The sequence below is a fragment of the Trachypithecus francoisi genome, unplaced genomic scaffold (genome assembly GCF_009764315.1).
Source record: "Trachypithecus francoisi isolate TF-2019V2 unplaced genomic scaffold, Tfra_2.0 Lachesis_group19, whole genome shotgun sequence".
In the NCBI taxonomy this organism is placed as follows: Eukaryota; Metazoa; Chordata; class Mammalia; order Primates; family Cercopithecidae; genus Trachypithecus; species Trachypithecus francoisi.
The window spans coordinates 516705-536072 of NW_022681464.1; the positions used below are offsets into that span (position 1 = coordinate 516705).

Below are 19368 nucleotides of genomic sequence, written 5' to 3' on the forward strand. Positions count from 1 at the left end.
AAAGTGCTGAGAAATAACCAAGGAAACAGTGTTAGCAGACTGCTCAATGAAAATAACACTGTACCTCTGTGAGATGTATTCACACATCACAAAGCAGTTTCTCAGAAGGCTTCTTTTTGGTTTTTATCTGAGGATATTTCCTATGTCCCCTTAGGCTTCAATGCACTCCCAAACATCCTAATACAGTTTCCACAAAAACAGTGTTAGCAGACTGCTGTATGAAAAGAATGGTGGAACTCTGTGAGATGAACTCACACATCACAAAGCAGTTTTTCAGAAAGCTTCTATCCAGTTTTTATCTGAGGATATTTCAGCATCACAGGCTTCATTGTGCTAAGAAATATCCCATTGCATATTCCAAGAAAACAGGATTAGCAGACTGTCAAATGAAAAGTTTAACTCTGTGAGATGCTTTTGCACATCCCAATGCAGTTTCTCAGAAAGCTTCTTTCTAGTTTTTATCTGGGGATATTTCATTTTTCACTATAGGCCTCAAAGTGCTACCAAATATCCCTTGGCAGGTTGCATGAAAACAGAGTTAGTACACGGCTTCATGCAGAGAAAGGTGTAGCTCTGTTAGATGAACTCACACATCACAGAGCACTTTCTCAGAAAGCTTCTATCCAGTTTTTATCTGAAGATATTTCCCCTGTAACTACAGGCCTCATTGTGCAAAGAAATATCCCACTGCAGATTCCAAGAAAACAGTGTTAGCAAACTGCTCAATGAAAAGCACAGTGTAACTCTGTGAGATGCAGTCACACATCACAATGCAGTTTCTCAGAAAGCTTCTTTCTGCTTTTTATCTGAGGATGTGTCCTTTTTCACCATATGCCTCAATGCACTGCAAAACATCCTATTGCAGTTTCCATGAAAAGAGTGTTAGCAGACTGCTGTATGAAAAGAACAGGGTAACTCTGTGAGATGAACTCACACATCACAAAGCAGTTTCCCCAAAAGCTTATTTCTAGTTTCTTTCTGAGGATATTTCCTTTTTCACTAAAGGCCTCAAAGTTCTGCCAAATATCCCTTTTCATGTTCCAGGAAAACAGTGTTAGCAAACTGCTCCATCAAAAGAAGGGTGTAACTCTCTGAATTGAATTCACACATCACAAAGAACTTTCTCAGAAAGCTTCTATTCAGTTTTTTTCTGAGGATATTTCCTTTGTTACCATAGGTTTCAATGTGATTCAAAATATCACTTTTCAGATTCCCCAAAAACAGGGCTAACAAAGTGATCCATGAACAGAATTGTATAACTCTGTGAGATGAATTTACATATCCAGAGCAGTTTCTCAGAAAATTTCTTTTGGTTTTAGTCTGAGGATATTTCTTTTGTCACCATAGGTTTCAATATGCTCCCAAATATCCTAATGCAGATTCCACGAAAACAGTGCTAACAGACTGCTCAAAGGAAAGAACGACGGTGTAACTCTGTGAGATGAATTACCCCATCAGAAAGCAGTTCCTCAGAAAGTTTCTTTCCTGTTTTTATCTGAGGATATTTCCTTTGTCACCATAAGCTTTATTGTGCTAAGAAATATCCTATTGCAGATTCCAAGAAAACAGTGTTAACAAACTGTTCAATGAAAAGCACAGTGTAAATCTGTAAGATGCATTCATACATCACAATGCAGTTTCTCAGAAAACTTCTTTCTACTTTTCATCTGAGGATATATTCTTTTTTGCCATAGACCTCAATACACTCCCAAATATCACTTTGAAGATTTCTCAAAAACAGTGTTAGCAAATGGCTTCATGAAAAGAATGGTGCAACTCTGTGAGATGAATTCACACATCACAAAGAAGTTTCTCAGAAAGCTTCTTTCTAGTTTTTATCAGAGTATATTTCCTTTGTCAGCGTAGGCTTCAATGCAATCCAAACTATCCCATCTCAGTTTCCCCAAAAATAGTGCTAACAAACTGCTCTATGATAGGAAAGTGTAACTCTGTGAGATGAATTAACACATCAGATAGCAGATTCTCAGACATCCTCTTTCTAGTTTCACTCTGAGGATATTTTCTTTGTCACCATAAGATTCAATGTGCTACAAAATATCCTTAGGATTCCAAGAAAACAGTGTTAGCAGACAGCTCATTGAAAAGAACACTGTAACCCTGTGAGATGTATTCACACATCACAAAGCAATTTTTTAGCTGGCTTCTTTCTAGTTTTTATCTGAGGACATTTCCTTTGTTACCATAGCCATAAAAGTGATTAAATTTATCCCTTCTCAGATTCCACAAAAACAATGCTAGCAAGCTGATCCATGAAAAGAGCATATATACTTCAAAGAAAAAAGAGGTATAAATGTATGAGATGAATGCACACTTCATAAAGCAATTTCACAAAAGCTTCTTTCCAGTTTTCATCTGAAGTTATTTCCTTTCTCATCTTAGGTCTCAATGTGCTCCCGATTATCCCTTTGCAGATTCCACAAAATCAGTGTTAACAAACTGCTCAATGAAAGAAAGGTTTAACTCTGTGTGAGTAATTCACACATCACAAAGCAGTTTCTCGGAAAGCTTCTTTCTAGTTTTTATCCATTTCCTTTATCAACATAGGCTTAAAAGCACTCCAAAATATCCCTTTGTAGATTTTACACAAACGGTGTTTCCACACTGCTCAATGAAAGGAGAGGTATAACTCTGGGAGATGAATGCACACATTGCAAAGCAGTTTCTCAAAAGATTCTTTCCAGTTTTCATCTGAAGACATTTCCTTTTTCACCATTGGTCTCAATGCTCTCCTTAATATCCCTATGTAGATTCCACAGAAATAGTGTTCCCAAACTGCACAATGTAAAGTTAGGTTAACACTTTGAGATGAATGCACACGTCACAAAGCAGTTTCTCAGGAAGGTTCTTTCTAGTTTTTACCCGAAGATAGTTCTTCCACTTAGCCTTCAATGTGTTCTGATATATCACTTTGAGATTTTAAAGAAACAGTGTTTCCACACTCCTCAATGAGGAGAAAGGTATAACCCTGTGAGAAGAATGCACACATCACAAAGCAGTTTCTCAGAAACCTTCTGTCCAGTTTTTATCTCAAGATATTTCCTTTATAACCATAGGCCTCAATTATCTCCCAAATGTCCCTTTGCTGGTTCCACAAATACAGTGGTCCCAAACTGCTCAATGAGCAGAAATGTTTAACTGTGTCAGGTAAATTCATATATCACAAAGCAGTTCCTCAGAAAGCTTCTTTCTAGTTTTTATCTGAGGATATTTCCTTTTTCACCATAGGCTGCACTGTGCTGAGAAATGTCCCTCCGTATATTTTACACAAACAGTATTTCCACAGTGCTCAATGAAAGAAAGGTATAACTTTATTTTTTTTTTTTCCAAACTGCAAATTGCCCCAAGTTTTATTTGTAGTCCATACAAAAGGGAAAAAAAATTAAGGTTTTCTAACACCACCTACTTGGGGAGATGGGGAAGTGAGACTGTGCCGCTCACCATCAGCTAGAACATTAGTGGTCAGCAGGGACTTGGATACATGCCAACTGACTGTCCCAACAGGAACTCAGTCTCAACAGTCTACAGAGGGACAGTCAGGGTACCCTGGACTGCTGGCACAGCTTGGCGCATAGGAAATGGTTAAGCTAACCCTTTCCTGGCCTCCTTCCCATCTAAAAAGAAAAAGGCGCCGGCGACCTCAGCTGCAGGTTGCTTCCCCATCCAGATGACCTTAAATATCGCGCACAAAAATAAAAAGGAGCCAGGAAAAAAAATAAAAACATAAAAGAAATTCCCATTCTGGGGAGACGGGAGGCAGGGTAGAGGGAAAACCGCAGATCTAGAGCCAGTAGCAAGATTTGCTGCTGAGGCGAAGGAACAAAGTAGGTTACTGCCGAACACTCAAAAGGATCATCTCCTGGGGAAGGCCCACATGGTAGAGGGGATGAAAAACCACAACCAGGAAAGGTATGGGCCAGAGTAGTTATAACCTGGATCTGTAACCCTACCCACCTCTTTTCTCCCTCCCGCCCTGTGGTACCCCATCCCAGGATGGCCCTACATGCGGCGCTGGTAGCCAGAGTGCATCTGAGCCGCCCGCAGGTAATCATTATAGGAGCCCGAATAGCGTGCGTAATCAGAATGGGCATCGGGCAGGCGACGGTAATCCAGCGAGGACTTTGTCGGCGAGCGGCGGAACGAAAGCTGCGACTCTGATAAACGGCGGTAATCAGAGAGCTCGGCTAAACGCCGGTCGGAACCATACCTTTTCGACATGGCGACAGCCTTTTTGTAGGGATCGTCGTAGCTGGCCCGGGGTGGGGAGAGGCGGGTACGCTCATAGGGCGGCGGGGTGCTGTTGGCGTTGGCAACGGCCCCCTGGGACATGGACAGGTAGGCTGCAGACGGCTGACCTGCCCCATCGTAGGCATTGCCTGGCTGACCGCGGTAGGAGGCAGCAGCCTGGGGATGCTGCTGGGCAGCATAGGAAGCAGCCAATGAGGCTGACGACTGAGTGCGGTAAGGAGCTGCCAGGGTGGCAGAAGGTTGGGCCCCGTAGGCTGCTGCGGCACCATAGGAGCCAGTGGCCGCAGCAGCCGACTGAGCTCCATAGGAGCCTGAGAGGCCCATGGATGCTTGGGCCCCGTAACTATTCAGCTGGGTCTGGACAACCGGCTGGGCCCCATAAGAGCCAGCCATTGGGGTAGTGGCTTGTGCGGCATAGGCTGCTGGCTGGCTGGCATAGGCAGCAGCTGTAGCTGGCTGCGCCACATAGGCAGCTGGTTGGGAAGAGTAGGAAGCAGCCTGCTGTGCAGCATATGGGGCAGACTGGGCATTGTAAGAGGCCGAGGGCTGGGCATTGTAAGAAGCTGCCTGGGCTCCATAAACTGGTGAGGAGGCTGCAGACTGGGCCCCATAGGAGGCTGCCTGAGCCCCGTAGGAGCCTAAGGAGGAAGCTGCTCCCTGGGTGTTGTAGGAAGAAGCAGCTGCACGAACCCCATAGGAAGAGGCAGCCTGGGCGCCGTAAGAGGATGGTTGGTTACCATAGGAGGCAAGGGAGGAACCCTGAGCCCCATAGGAGTTGAGCGAAGAAGCCGCAGCTGCCTGACCCCCATAGGAGGAAAGGGCCGAGGCCGAGGGCTGGGCTCCACCATAGGGGCCGAGTGAAGAAGCTGCAGCAGACTGGGAGCTAGGACTAGCCAGCTGGCCCCTGTATGGAGCCCCAAGGGAGACAGAGGGCTGAGCGCGGTAAGAGGCTGCCTGGGCTGTCATGGGCTGAGTCCGATAGCCAACACCCAAAGAGGCAGAAGGCTGGGCCCTGTAGGCAGCTCCCAGTGACACTGACGGCTGGGCCCGGTAGGTAGCTGGCTGGGCCGTCAGAGGAGCCACATAAGAGGCTCGGGGAGGTGAACGGCGCAGAGGGCTGCGGTCGCGACCAAAGAAGGGTGGTGTGGGCTGACGGGCTTGCCCATCAAAGCCACCAGTGCTGTTGCCAAAAGCCTGCTGGTAGTCGAAGGTGGCAGAGAAGCCACCAGTTCCAGGGAAGGCCATATCCCCAGCCCCTGGTTTCTTGGTCTTGTCCCCAGACTGGACAGCCAGGCCAGGCCCCTTCTTCTGACCCTTGGTGGAGAGTTCCACGTTGATGTGCTTGCCCTTCACTTCTTTGCCGTTGAGCTGCGCGATTGTGGCTTTGGCATCTGCTTCCTTCTCCATGTGAACAAACGCGTAGTCTTTCACCACGTCACACTCGATGACGCGTCCGCGGCGCTCGAAGAGGCTGCGCAGTTCCTGGCTCGTGCATGCAGCTGACACATTGCCCACGAAAATCTTCCAAGTATTAAGAGGCCTTGGGCGCAACATCTCCACCACGAGCGCACGCCCCGGCCGCAGCTCGTGGCCGTGCAGGGCTTCGATGGCGCGCAGCGCGCCCGCGTTCTCGCGCATGTGCACAAAGGCGAACTGTTTCATGACGGCGCAGCTCATGACCGTGCCGTAGGGCGCAAAGAGGGCTGCCAGCTCCTCTGGAGTCGTATCCGCCCCGTCGACGTTGCCCACGAATATCTTCATTTTGTCACCGCAGCCGCCTTCCCGGAGAGCCGGGACGTCTCCTCCAGCGATAGGAAAGACGTCCGAACGAGCGGCAGTCCTCCCCAGGAATGCAGAAAGGTATAACTTTAAGAGATGAATGCACATATCAGAAACCAGTGTCTCAGGAAGCTTCTTTCCAGTTTTCATCTGAAGATATTTCCTTTTTCACCATCAGCCTCAATGCGCTCCTGAATATCCCTTTGCAGATTCCACAAAACCAGTGTTACAACACTGTTAAATGAAAACAAAGGTTTAATTCTGTGAGATGTATTCACATATCACAAGGCAGTTTCTCGGAAAGCTTCTTTCTAGTTTTTATCTGAGGATATTTCCTTTTTCATCATAGGATTCAATGTGCTCCCAAATATCGTTTCTCACATTTGACATAAACAGTGATTCTAAACAGCTCAATCATAAGAAAGGTTTACCTCTAGAAGATGATTGAATATATCAGAAAGCATTTTCTCAGAAAGCATCTTTATAGTTTTTATCGAAGATTATTTGATCTTCACCTTAAGCTTCAATGCGCTCCAAAATACACCTCAGTAGGTTTTACACAAACTGTGTTTCAACACTGCTCAATTAAAGAAAGGTATAGCTCAGTGACAGGAATGCACACATCACAAAGTAGTTTCTCAGAAAGCTTCTTTCCAGTTTTCATCTGAAGATATTTCCTTCTTCACCATGGGCCTCAATGCGCCCTCAAATGTACCTTCATGGATTCCTCAAAGACAGAGCTTTCAAACAGAGCAACGAAAGGAAAGGTTTAACTGTGTGAGTTGAATTCACAAATCACAAAGCAGCTTCTCAGAAAGCTTCTTTCTAATTTTTATCTGTCGATATTTCTCTTTTCATCATAGGATAAAGTACCACTTCTCAGATTCCACAAAAACAGTGATTCCAAATGTCTCAATCAAAAGATAGGTTTAAGTCTATGAGATGAATGCACACATCACAAAGCAATTTCTCTGAAAGCTTCTTTCCAGTTTTCATCTGAAGATATTTCCATTTTCACCATAGACCTCAATGACCTCTGGAATATCCCTTTTCAGATTCCACAAAAGCAGTGTTACCAAATAGCATAATAAAAAGTTTGGTTTAATTGTGTGGAAGGAATGCACACATCACATTGCATTTTCTCGGAATGTTTCTTTCCAGTTTTTATATGAAGATATTTCTTTCATCACCTTAGGCTTCAATGTGCTCTGAAATATCCTTTGTAGGTTTTACACAAACAGTGTTTCTACACTGCTCAATGAAAATAGAGGTATAATCCTATGAGATGAATGGACACATCACAAAGAAGTTTCTCAGAAAGCTTCTTTCCAGTTTTCTTCTGAAGGTATTTCCTTTTTCACCATAGGCCTCAATGCACTACTGAATATCCCTTTGCAGATGCCACAAAAACAGTGTTAACAAACTGCACAATGAAAAGAAAGGTTTAACTCTGTGAGAATGAATTCACACATCATAATGCAGTTTCTCTCTAGTTTTCTTCTGTGGCTATTTCATTTTACAACATAGGCATGAATGCACTGCCTAATATCCCTTCTCAGATTCCACAAAAATAGTGATTCCATACTGCTCAATCAAAAGAAAGCTTTAACTCTATGAGACAAATGCCCATATCACAACGAAGTTTTTCAGAAAGCTTCTTTCTAGTGTTGATCTGATGATATTTCCTTGTTCACTGTAGGCCTCAATGCTTCCAAAATGTTCCATCACGGATTCATCAAAGACAGCATTTCCAAGCTGTGCAATGTAAAGAAACGTTTAAATTTGTGAGATGAATGCACATATCACAAGGCAGTTTCTCAGAAAGCTTCTTTCTCGTTTTTATCTAAAGATACTTCCAACTTCACCTTATTCTTCAATGCACTCCAAATTATCCCTTTGTAGATTTCACACAAACTGTGTTACCACACTGCTGAATGAAAAGAAAGGAATAATCTTTGAGAGGAATGCACATATCACAAAGCAGTTTCTTGGAAAGCTTCTTTCTAGTTTTTATCAGAGGATATTTCCTTTTTCACCATAGGCTTCAATGTGCTTCCAAATATCCTCTCTCAGATTCAACAAAAACAGTGACTCCAAACAGCTAAATCAAAAGAAAGCTTTAACACTATAACGTGAATGGACACGTCACAAAGCCGTTACTCAGAAAGCTTCTTTTTACTTTTCATCTGAAGATATTTTTTGTTCACCACAGGCCTCAATGCACCCCTAAAGGTCCCTTTGCAGATTGGTCAAAGACAGTTTCCAAACTGTGCAATGTAAAAAAAAGTTTAACTCTCTGAGATGAATGCACACATCACAAAGCAGTTTATCAGAAAAGTTCTGTCCAGTTTTTATCTGAAGATAATTTCCTTTTTCACCATAGACCTCGATGTGCTCCTGAACATCCCTTTGCAGATTCCACAAAAACAGTGTTACCAAACTGCTGAATGACAAGAAACCTTTAACACTGTAAAACACATTTGCACATCACCAAGCAGTTTCTCAGGAAGCTTCTTTCTAGTTTTTATCTGAGGACATTTCTTTTTTCACTGTAGGCCTCAATGTGCTCTGAAATACCCCTTTGTAGATTTTACACAAATAGTGTTTCCACACTGCTCAATGGAAAGAGAAGTATAACTCTATGAGATGAATGAACACATCACAAGGCAGTTTCTCAGAAAGCTTCTTTCCAGTTTTCATCTGAAGATATTTCCTTTATCACTATAGGCCTCAATGTGCTCCCAAATATCCCTTTGCAGATTCCACAAAAACAGTGTTACCAAGATGCTCAATGGAAATAAAGTTTTAACTCTGTGAGAGGAATTCAAACATCACAAATCAGTTTCTTGGAAAGCTTCTTTCTAGTTTTTATCTGAGAATATTTCCTTTGCCACCATATGCTTCAATGCAATCCAAAATATCCCTTCTCAGATTCCCCCAAAACAGTGCTACCAAACTGCTCTATGAAAAGAATTGTGTAACTGTGTGAGATGAATTCACACATCACAAAGCTGTTTCTCAGAAAGCTTCTTTCTAGTTTTTATCTGAGGATATTTCCTTTGTCACCAAAGGCTACAATGGTACCCAAATTATCCCTTCTCAGATTCTCCAGGAACATTGATGCAAAACTGCTCCCTCAACAGAAAGATTTAACTCTATGAGATGAATGCACACATCATGAATCATTTCTTAGAAAGCTTGTCTCCAGTTTTTATCTGAGAACATTTCCTTTTTCACCATAGGCCTCAATGCACTCCCGAATATCCCATTGCAGATTCTATGAAAACAGTGTTAGTAAACTGCTCCATGAAAATAAAGGTGTAAATATGAGATGAATTCACACATCACAAGACAGTTTCTCAGAAAGCTTCTTTCTAGTTTTTATCTGAGTGTATTTCCTTTATCATAATAGGCTTCTATGTGCTCCCAAATATCCCTTCTCAGATTCCACAAAAGCAGTGATTCTAAACTGCTCAATCAAAAGAAATTTTAAGTCTTTGAGATGAATGCATATATCACAAAGCAGTGTCTTAGAAAGCATCTTTCTAGTTTTCATCTGAAGATATTTCCTTGTTCACCATAGTCCTCAAGGCACCCCAAATATCCCTTCGTAGATTCTAGGAAAACAGTGTTTCCAAACTGCTGAATGAATAGAATGGTTTAATTCTGCAAGATGAATGCGTACAACACAAGGGAGTTTTTCAGATAGCTTCCTTCTCATTTTTATCCTGGTATACTCCCTTTTTCACCAATATCCTCAATGAGCTCCTAAATGTCCACTCGTAGAATGGACAAAAACCATTTTTCCCAAATACCGAATCAAAAGAAATGTCTAACTCTGTGAGATGAATACAGACATCACAATGCAGTTTCTCAGATAGATTCCTCCCAGTTTTCATTCTGGGGTATTCGATTTTTCACCGTTGGCCTCAATGAGTTTCCAAATTTCCATTTGCAGATTCTACAAAAACAGTGTTTCCAAACTGCTTAAAGAAAATAAAGGTTTAACTCTGCAAGATGAATGCACACTTCACAAGCTGGGTTCGCACATAGCCATCTTCTAGTTTTTGTTGTAGGATATTCGCTTTTTCACCATTGACCTCAATGAACTCCCAAATGTCCATTCCTAGAATGGAAAGAATAGTGATTCCAAACAGCTGATTGAAAAGAAAAGTTGGACTCTGTGAGATGAATGCACACATCACAAAGCACTTTCTCAATGATCTTCTTTCTAAATTTTATGTAAAGATATTTTCTTTTTCACCACAGGCCTCAATGCACTCCCAAATATCCTTCACAGATTTTACAAAAACCGTGTTTCCAAACTGCTGGATCCAAAGAAGCTGAGCAGTTTGCAATCACAATTTTTGTGGAATATGAGAGAGAATATGTGCAAGCGCATTGAAGGCTATGGTGAAAAAGGAAACATGATCAGAAAAAAACTAGAAAGAAGCTTTCCGAGAAACTGCTTTGTGATGTGTGAATTCATCTGACAGAGTTAAATGTTTCTTCTCATTGAGAAGTTTGGTAATACTGTTTTTGTGAAATGTGTAAAGGTATATGCGGGAGCGCATTGAGGCCTATGTTTTAAAAGGAAATCTCTTCAGATAGAAACTGGAGAGAAGCTTTTTGATTCACTGCTTAGTGATGTGTGCATTCATCTCATAGTGTTAAATGTTTCTTTACATTGTGCAGTTTGGAAACTGACAAATCCATGAGGGTACATTTGGGGGCACATTGAGGTCTACCATGAACAAGGAATACCTTCACATGAAAACTGGAAAGAAGCTTTCTAAGAAACTGCTTTGTGATTTGGGAATTCATCTCATAGAGTTAAACATTTCTTTTGATTGAGCAGTTTGAAATCACTGATTTTGTGGAATCTGAGAAGGGATATTTGAGAGCACATTGAAGCCTATGGTAGAAAAGGAAATATCCTCAGACAAAAACTAGAAAGTAGTTTTCCGAGAAACTGCTTTGTGATGTGTGAATTCATCTGACAGTGTCAAAAGTTTCTTCTCATTAAGCAGTTTGGTAACACTGTGTTATGGCATCTTCAAAGGGATATTCACGAGCACATTGAGGCCTATAGTGAGAAAGGAAATATCTCAATTAAAAACTGGAGAGAAGCTTTCTGATAAACTGTTTTGCATTGTGTGCATTCCTCTCACAGAGTTATACCTTACTTTTCATTGAGCAGTGTTGAAACACTTTTTGTGTAAAATCTACACAGGGATATTTCAGAGTGCATTGAATCCTCAGGTAAAAAAGGAAATATCCTCAGACAAAAACTTGAAAGAAGCTTCCAAGAAACTGCTTTGTGATGCATGCATTCCTCTCACAGATTTATACCTTTATTTTCATTGAACAGTGTGGAAACACGGTTTGTGTAAAATCTACCAAGGGATATTTCAGAGCACACTGAGGCCTAAATGATGAAGGAACTATCTTCAGATAAAAACTAGAAAGAAGCTTTCTGAGAAACTGCTTTGTGATGTTCACATTCATCTCACAGACTTAAACCTTTCTTTTTACATTGTGCTGTTTGAAAACTCTGTCTTTGATGAAACCATGAAGGGAAATTTGGGGGCATATTAAGGCAAACAAGGAAACATCTTCAGATGAAAATCGGAAAGAAACTTTCTGAGAAACTGCTTTGTGATGTGGACATTCACCTCATAGAGTTAAACATTTCTTTTGATTGAGCAGTTTGAAATCACTGATTTTGTGGAATCTGAGTAGGGATATTTGGGAGTGCATTGAAGCACATGTTGAAAAAGGAAATATATTCAAATAAAAACTGGAGAGAAACTTTCTGAGAAACTGCTTTGTTATGTGTGCATTCCTCTCCCGAGTTATACTTTTCTTTTCATTGAGCAGTGTGGAAACACTGTTTAAATTTTACAAAGGGACATTTTGGAGCACATTGAATCCTAAGGTGAAGATGGAAGTATCTTCAGATAAAAATTAGAAAGAAGCTTTCTGAGAAACTGCTTTGTGATGTGCTCATTCATCTCACAGAGTTAAACCTTTCTTTACATTGTGCAGTTTGGAAACTCTGTCAAATCCACGAAGGGACATTTTGGGGCTCATTGAGGCCTTCAGTGAACAAGGAAATATCTTCAGGTGAAAAGTGGAAGGAAGCTTTCCGGGAAACTGCTTTGAGATGTGTGCATTCATCTCATAGAGTTTAACATATCTTTTGATTGAGCAGTTTTGAATTACTCTTTTTGTGAAATCAAAGAGGGAATATTTGAGAGCACATTGAAGCCTATGGTGAATATGGAAATATCCTCAGATAAAAACTAGAAAGAAGCTTTCCGAGAATCTGCTTTGTGATGTGTGAATTCATTTCACAGAGTTAAACCTTTCTTTTCAATGAGCACTTTGGTAACATTGTTTTTGTGTTATCTGCAAAGGGACATTTGAGAACTCTTTGAGGCCTATGGTGAAAAAGGAAGTATCTTCAGACAAAAACTGGAGAGAAGCTTTCTGAGAGCCTGTTTTCTGAGGTACACATTCCTGTCACAGAGTTATACGTTTGTTTTCATTAAGCAGTGTGGAAACACTGTTTGTGTAAAATCTGCACAGGGATATTTTGGAGTGCTTTGAAGCCTAAGCTGAAGTTGAAAGTATCTTCAGATAAGAACTAGAAAGAAGCTTTCTAAGAAACTGGTTTGTGATGTGTGCATTTATCTTACAGAGATAAACCTTTCTTTATATTGCACAGTTTGAAAACACTGTGTGTGACCAATCCATGAAGTGACATTTGGGGATGCATTAATGCCTATGGTGAACAAGGAAATATCCTCAGATAAACACTAGAAAGAAGTTTTCTGAGACACTGCTAGTGATACGTGCATTCATCCCATAGAGTTAAACCTTTCTTTTCATTGAGCAGTTTTGGAACACCATCTTTGTGGAATCTGCAAAGGGATATTCAGGAACTCATTGAGTCCTATAGTGAAAAAGGATATATCTTGAGATGAAAACTGCAAAGAAACTTTCTGAGAAACTGCTTTTTGATGTGTTCATTTGTCTCATTGAGCTATATCTTTCTTTTCATTGAGCAGTGTGGAGACACTTTGTAAAATCTACAAAGATATTATTTCAGAGTGCATTGAAGTCTTTGGTGATGAAGGAAATATCTCCATATAACAACTAGAAAGAAGCTTTCTGAGAAACTGCTTTGTGATGTGTGCATTCATCTCACAGAGTTGTACGTTTCTTTAGATGGCACACTTTGGAAACCCTGTCTTTGAAGAATCTGTGAAGGGATATTTGGGGGCGTACTGAGGCCTACGGTGAACAAGGAAATATCTTCAGATGAAAACTGGAAAGAAGCTTTCTGAGAAACTGCTTTGAGATGTGGGCATTAATCTCATAGGGTTAAACCTTTCTTTCAAGGGAGCAGTTTGGAATCGCTGTGTTTGTGGAATCTGACAAGGGATATTTGGGAGCGCAGTGATGCCTATGGTGAAAAAGGAAATATCCTCAGATAAACACTAGAAAGAAGCTTTCTGAGAAACTTCTTTGCGATGTGTGAATTCATCTCATAGAGTTAAACCTTTCTTTTTTTGAGCAGTTTTGTAACACTGTGTTCGTGGAATCTGCAATGGTATATTTGGCAGCGCATTGAGGCCTATGGTGAAAAAGGAGATATCTTCAGATGAAAACTGGAAAGAAGTTTTCTGAGAAACTGCTTTGTGATGTGTGAATTCATCTGACAGAGTTAAACATTTCTTCTCTTTCAGCAGATTAGTAACACTGGTTTTGTGGAATCTGCAAGGGGATATATGGGATCACATTGAGGCCTATGGTGAATAAGGAAATATCTTCAGATAAAAACCGGAGGGAAGCTTTATGAGATACTGCTTTGTGAAGTGTGCATGTCTCTCACAGAGTTAAGCCTTTCATTTCATTGAGTGGTGTGGAAACACTGTAAAATTTACAAAGGGATATTTTGGAGCACATTGAAGCCTAAGATAAAAATGGAACTGTCTTCAGATAAAAACTAGAAGGAAGTTTTCTGAGAAACTACTTTGTGATGTGTGCATTCATCTAACAGAATTAAACCTTTCTTTACATTGCACAGTTTGGCAACTCTGACGGATCTGTGAAGGGATATTTTGGGGCGCATTGAGGCCTATGGTGGACAAGGAAATATCTTTAGATGAAAACTGAAAAGAAGTTATCTGAAAAACTGCTTTCTGATGTGTGCATTCATCCCATAGAGTTAAACCTTCCTTTTGATTGAGCAGTTTGGAATCACGGCTTTCTGTGAAATCAAAGAGGGGATATTTGGGAGCGTGTTGAAGCCTATGATGAAAATGGAAATATCCTCAGATAAAAACTAGAAACTTTCTAAGAAACTGCTTTGTGATGTGTGAATTCATCTCATAGAGTTAAACCTTTCTTTTCATTGAGCAGTTTGGTAACATTGTTTTTGTGGTATCTGCAAAAGGATATTTGGGAATGCTTTCAGGATTATGGTGAAATAGGGAATATCTTCAGATAAAAACTGGAGAGTAGCTTTCTAAGACTCTGCTTTGTGAGGTGTGCATTACTCTCATAGAGTTATACCTTTGTTTTCATTCAGCAGGGTGGAAACACTGCTCATGTAAAATCTACCAAGGGATATTTCAGAGCGTTTTGAAGCCTAAGGTGAAGATGGAAGTATCTTCAGATAAAAACTTGAAAGAAGCTTTCTGAGAAACTGGTTTGAGATGTGTGCTTTCATCTCACAAAGATAAACCTTTCTTTTCATTGAGTTGTTTGTTAACACTGTCTTTATGGGATATGGAAAAGGATATTTGAGAATTCATTAAGGCCTATGGTGAAAAACAATTTTCTTCAGATGAAAACTGGAGAGAAGATTTCTGTGAAACTGCTTTTTGAAGTGTGCATTCCTCTCACATAGTTAAACTTTTCCTTTCATTGAGTGGTGTGGAAACACTCTTTGTGTAAAATATACAAAGGGATATTTCAGAGCGTATTGAAGTCTAAGGTAAAAATGGAACTTTCTTCAGATAAAAACTAGAAAGAAGCTTTCTGAGAAACTGTTTTGTGATGTGTGCATTCATCTCACAGAGTTAGACCCTTTTTTGAGTCAGCATTTTGGGAACACAATTTTTGTCCATTCTGCGAGTGGTCATTTGGGATCTCTTGAGGCCAATGGCAGAAAAGGGAATATGCCAGGATAAAACCAGAAGGAAACCATCTGAGAAATCACTTTGTGATGCGTACATTCATGTCACAGGGTTAAAACTTCTTTTCCATTCAGCAGCTTGGAAACGCTGTTTTTGTAGAATCTGTGAAGGGATATTTGGGAGCTCTTTGAGGCCTATGGTGAAAAAGAAAATATCTTCAGATAAAAACAACAAAGAAGCTTTCTAAGAAACTTCTTTCTGATATATTCATTCATCTCATAGAGGTAAACGTTTATTTTGATTCAGCATTTTGGAAACATTGTTGTTTTCCTTTCTGTGAATGAACATTTGGAGCTCACTGAGGCCAATGGTGAGAAAGTGAATATCCAGGTAAAAACAAGAAGGATGCTCTCTGATAAACTGCTATTTGATGTTGCATTCATCTCACAGAGGTAAACCTTATTTTTGATTCAGCTGTTTGGAAACTCTGTTTCTGTCCTTTTTGTGAATGGACATTTGGGAGCTCATTGAGACCAATGGCAAAAAAGTGAATATCCCAGGTAAAACCTAGAAGAAAGCTATCTGAGGAACCGCTTTGTGATATGTGCATTCATCTCACAGAATCAAACTTTATTTTCATTCAGCAGTTTGGAAGCACTGTTTTGTGTACTCTGCAAATGGACACTTGGGATCTCATTGAGACCAATGGTGAAAAATCGAATATCCTAAGATAAAAACTGGAAGGATGCTATCTGAGAGATGTCTTTGTGATGTGTGCATTAATCTCACAGAGTTATACCTTTTTTTTTTGATTCAGCAGTTTGGAAACACGGTTTTTGTAGAATATGCAAAGGGATATTTGAGAGCATATTGAGGCCTAAGATGAAAAAGAAAATATCTTCAGTTAAAAACCGGAAAGAAGCTTTCTGAGAAACTGCTTTGTGATGTGTCTATTCATCTTCCAGATTTAAACCTTTCTTTTGATTCAGCAGTTTGGACATGCTGGTGCTCTCCATTCTGAAAATGGAAATTAGGGAGCTCATTGATGCCAATGTCAATAAATCGAATATACCAGGATAAAAAGTAGAAGGAAGTTATCTGAGAAACCGCTTTTTGATGTGTGAATTCATCTCAGAGAGTTAAACCTTTCTCTTGATTCAGCAGTTTGGAAATACTGTTTTTGTAGAATCTGCAAAGGGATATTTGGGAGCACATTGAGGCCTCTGGTGAAAAAGAAAATATCTTCAATTAAAATCTAGAAAGAAACTCATTGAGAAACTTCTTTGTGATGTGTGCATTCATCTCACAGAGTTAAATTTTCTTTTCATTCAGCTGTTTGGAAACACTGTTTTTCCCACTCTATACATGGACATTTTGGATCTCACTGAGGCCAATGGCAAAAAAGTGAATATTTCATGATAAAAACTAGAAGGAAGTTATGTGCAAAACCAGTTTACAAAGTGTGCATTCATCTCACAGAGTCCCTTCACACATTCTACAAGGAGAATGTTTCCAACCTGCTGAATCAAAAGAAAGCTTTAACTCTGTGAATTGAATTCACACACCACAAAGCAGTTTCACAGATAGCGTCTTTCTCGTTTTTATCTGGGGATATTTGTTTTTTCCTCATTGGCCACAATGGGCTCCCTAATGTCCCTTCACAGATTCTAAAAAGAAAGTGTTTCCAATCTGCTGAATCAAAAGAAAGGTTCACCTCTGTGAGATGAATCCTCATATCACAAAACCATTTCACAGATAGCTACTTTCTAGTTTTTATCTGAGGATATTTGATTTTTCACCATAGGCCTCAATGGGCTCCCAAATGTCCCTTCACAGATTCTACAAAAGGAGTGTTTTGAACCTGCTGAATCAAAAGAAACGTTTACCTCTGAGATGTATCCACATATCAAAAACAGTTTCACAGATATCTTCTTTTTAGTTTTTATCTGTGGATATTTGGTTTTTCACCATAGACCTCAATGGGCTCCCAAATGTCCCTTCGCAAACTCTACAAAAAGAGTGTTTCCAATCTGCTGAATCAAAAGAATGGTTCAACTCTGTGAGATGAATTATCCTATCACAAAGTAGCTTCGCAGATAGCTTCCTTCTAGGTTTTATTTGGGGATATTTGGTTTTTCACCATTGGCATCAATGAACTCACAAATATTTTTCTGTAGATTCTACAAGAAGAGGCTTTTCAACCTCCTGAATCAAAGGAATGGTTCAATTCTGTGAGATAAATCCACCTTTCAGAAAGTAGTCTCACAAATAACTTCTTTCGAGTTTTTGTCTGAGGATATTCCATTTTTTAACATTGGCCTCAATAAGCTCCCAAATGACCCTTCACAGATTTTAGAAAAATCGTGTTTCCATCCTTCTGAATCCAGAGAAAAGTTTACCTCTGTGAGATGAACCCACACACCACAAAGCAGTTTCACAGGTAGCTTCCTCTTAGTTTTCATCTAGGAATATTCTGTTTTTCACAGTAGGCCTAAATGGGCTCCCAAATGTCCATTCACAGATTCTTCAAAAAGTGTGTTACAAACCTGCTGAATCAAAAGAATGATTTAACTTTTCAGTGAATCCACACATCAGATAGCCATTTCACAGATACCTTCTTCCTAGTTATTTTCTGGGGATATTCCATTTTTCACTATAGGCCTCAATGAGTTCCCAAATATCCTTTTGCAGACTCTACAAGAAGAGTGTTTCCAAACTGCTGAACCAAAAGAATGGCTTAACTCTGTGAGATGCATCCACACATCACAAATCTGTTTCACCAATGGCTTCTTTCTAGAATTTATCTGGGGATATTTTGTTTTTAACCGTAGGCATGAATCATCTATGAAATGTGCCTTCACATATGCTACAACAAGACTATTTCCAACCTCCTGAAACAAACAAACAAAAAAAAGGTTTAACTCTGTGAGATGAACCCACACATCAAAAAATAGTTTCACAGATGCTTTCTTTCTAGCTTTTATCTGAGGATATTCGGTTTTTCACCATAGGCCTCTATAGGCACCGAAATATCCATTTGCAGATACCACAAAAAGAGTGATTTAAACCAGCTGAATCAAAAGAAACGTTTACCTCTGTGAGATGAATCCACACAACAGAAAGAAGGTTCACAGTAAGTTTCTTTCTACTTTTTTTCCGGGGATATATGGTTTTTCAACATAGACCTCAATTGGCTCCCAAATGCCCCTTCACAGACTCTACAAGAAGATGTTTTCCAATCTGCTGAATCATAAGAATGGTTTATCTCTGTGAGATGAATCCAGACGTCACAAAGTAGTTTACCAGGTAGCTTCTTTCTAGTTTTCATCTGAGGATATTCGGTTTGAGGATATTCAGTTTTTCACCATATGCCAAAAGGGTAACCAAAATATTCCTTCACAGATTCTACAAGAAGAGTTGTATCAACTTGCTGAGAGAAAAGTTTAACACTGTGAGGTGAATCCACACAGCACAAAGCAGTTTCACTGATACCTTCTTTCTAATTTTTATCTGAGGATATTCGGTTTTTCATCATAGGCCTCAATGGGCTCCCATATACCCCTTCACAAATTCTAAAGAAAAAGTTTCCAAACTGCTGAATCTAAAGAATGGTTTACATCTGTGAGATGAATCAACCAATTGCAAAGTAGTTTCACATATAGATTGTTTCTACTTTTTATCTGGGGATTTTTTTTTTATCTACAGAGCTTCTTTTTAGTTTTTATATCCCTCTGCAGATTCTAGAAAAAGAGTATTTCCAACCTGTTTAATCAAATGAAAGTTTAACTGTTGAGATGAATCCACACATCACAAAGCAGTTTCACCAACACCTTCTTTCTAGTTTTTATCTGGGAATATTTTGTTTTTCACCATAGTCCTCAAAGGACTCCCAAACATCCCTTGGCAGATTCAACAAGAAGTGTGCTTCCAATTTTCTGAAGTGAAAGAAGATTTATCTCTGTGAGATGAATCCACACATCACAAAGCAGTTTCACAGATAGCTTCATTCTAATTTTTGTATGGGGATATTTGTCTTTTCACATTTGACTTCAGTGGCCTCTAAAATGTCTCTTCCTAGATTCTACAAAAAAAGTGTTTCCAACTTGCTGAATGAAGGTGAAGGTTTTACTCTGTGAGATGAATGCAGTCATAACAAAGCAGTTTCACCGATACA

The 19368-nt window shown here is 39.9% G+C and overlaps 1 protein-coding gene across 1 annotated transcript; it reads right to left on the bottom strand.

Annotated features, from left to right (window-relative positions):
• Positions 1-3328: 3328 nt before the first annotated feature.
• LOC117063877 (RNA-binding protein 14-like) lies at positions 3329-6113 on the bottom strand. Its single transcript, XM_033177679.1, has one exon. The coding sequence runs from the start codon at positions 6025-6027 to the stop codon at positions 4018-4020; it is 2010 nt and encodes a 669-aa protein (XP_033033570.1). The 5' UTR covers positions 6028-6113; the 3' UTR covers positions 3329-4017.
• Between the last annotated feature and the right edge of the window lie 13255 nt (positions 6114-19368).

Bases quoted from the DNA above. Each gene is read 5' to 3' on its own strand.
- LOC117063877 (XM_033177679.1), bottom strand. From the start codon at position 6,027: ATGAAGATATTCGTGGGCAACGTCGACGGGGCGGATACGACTCCAGAG.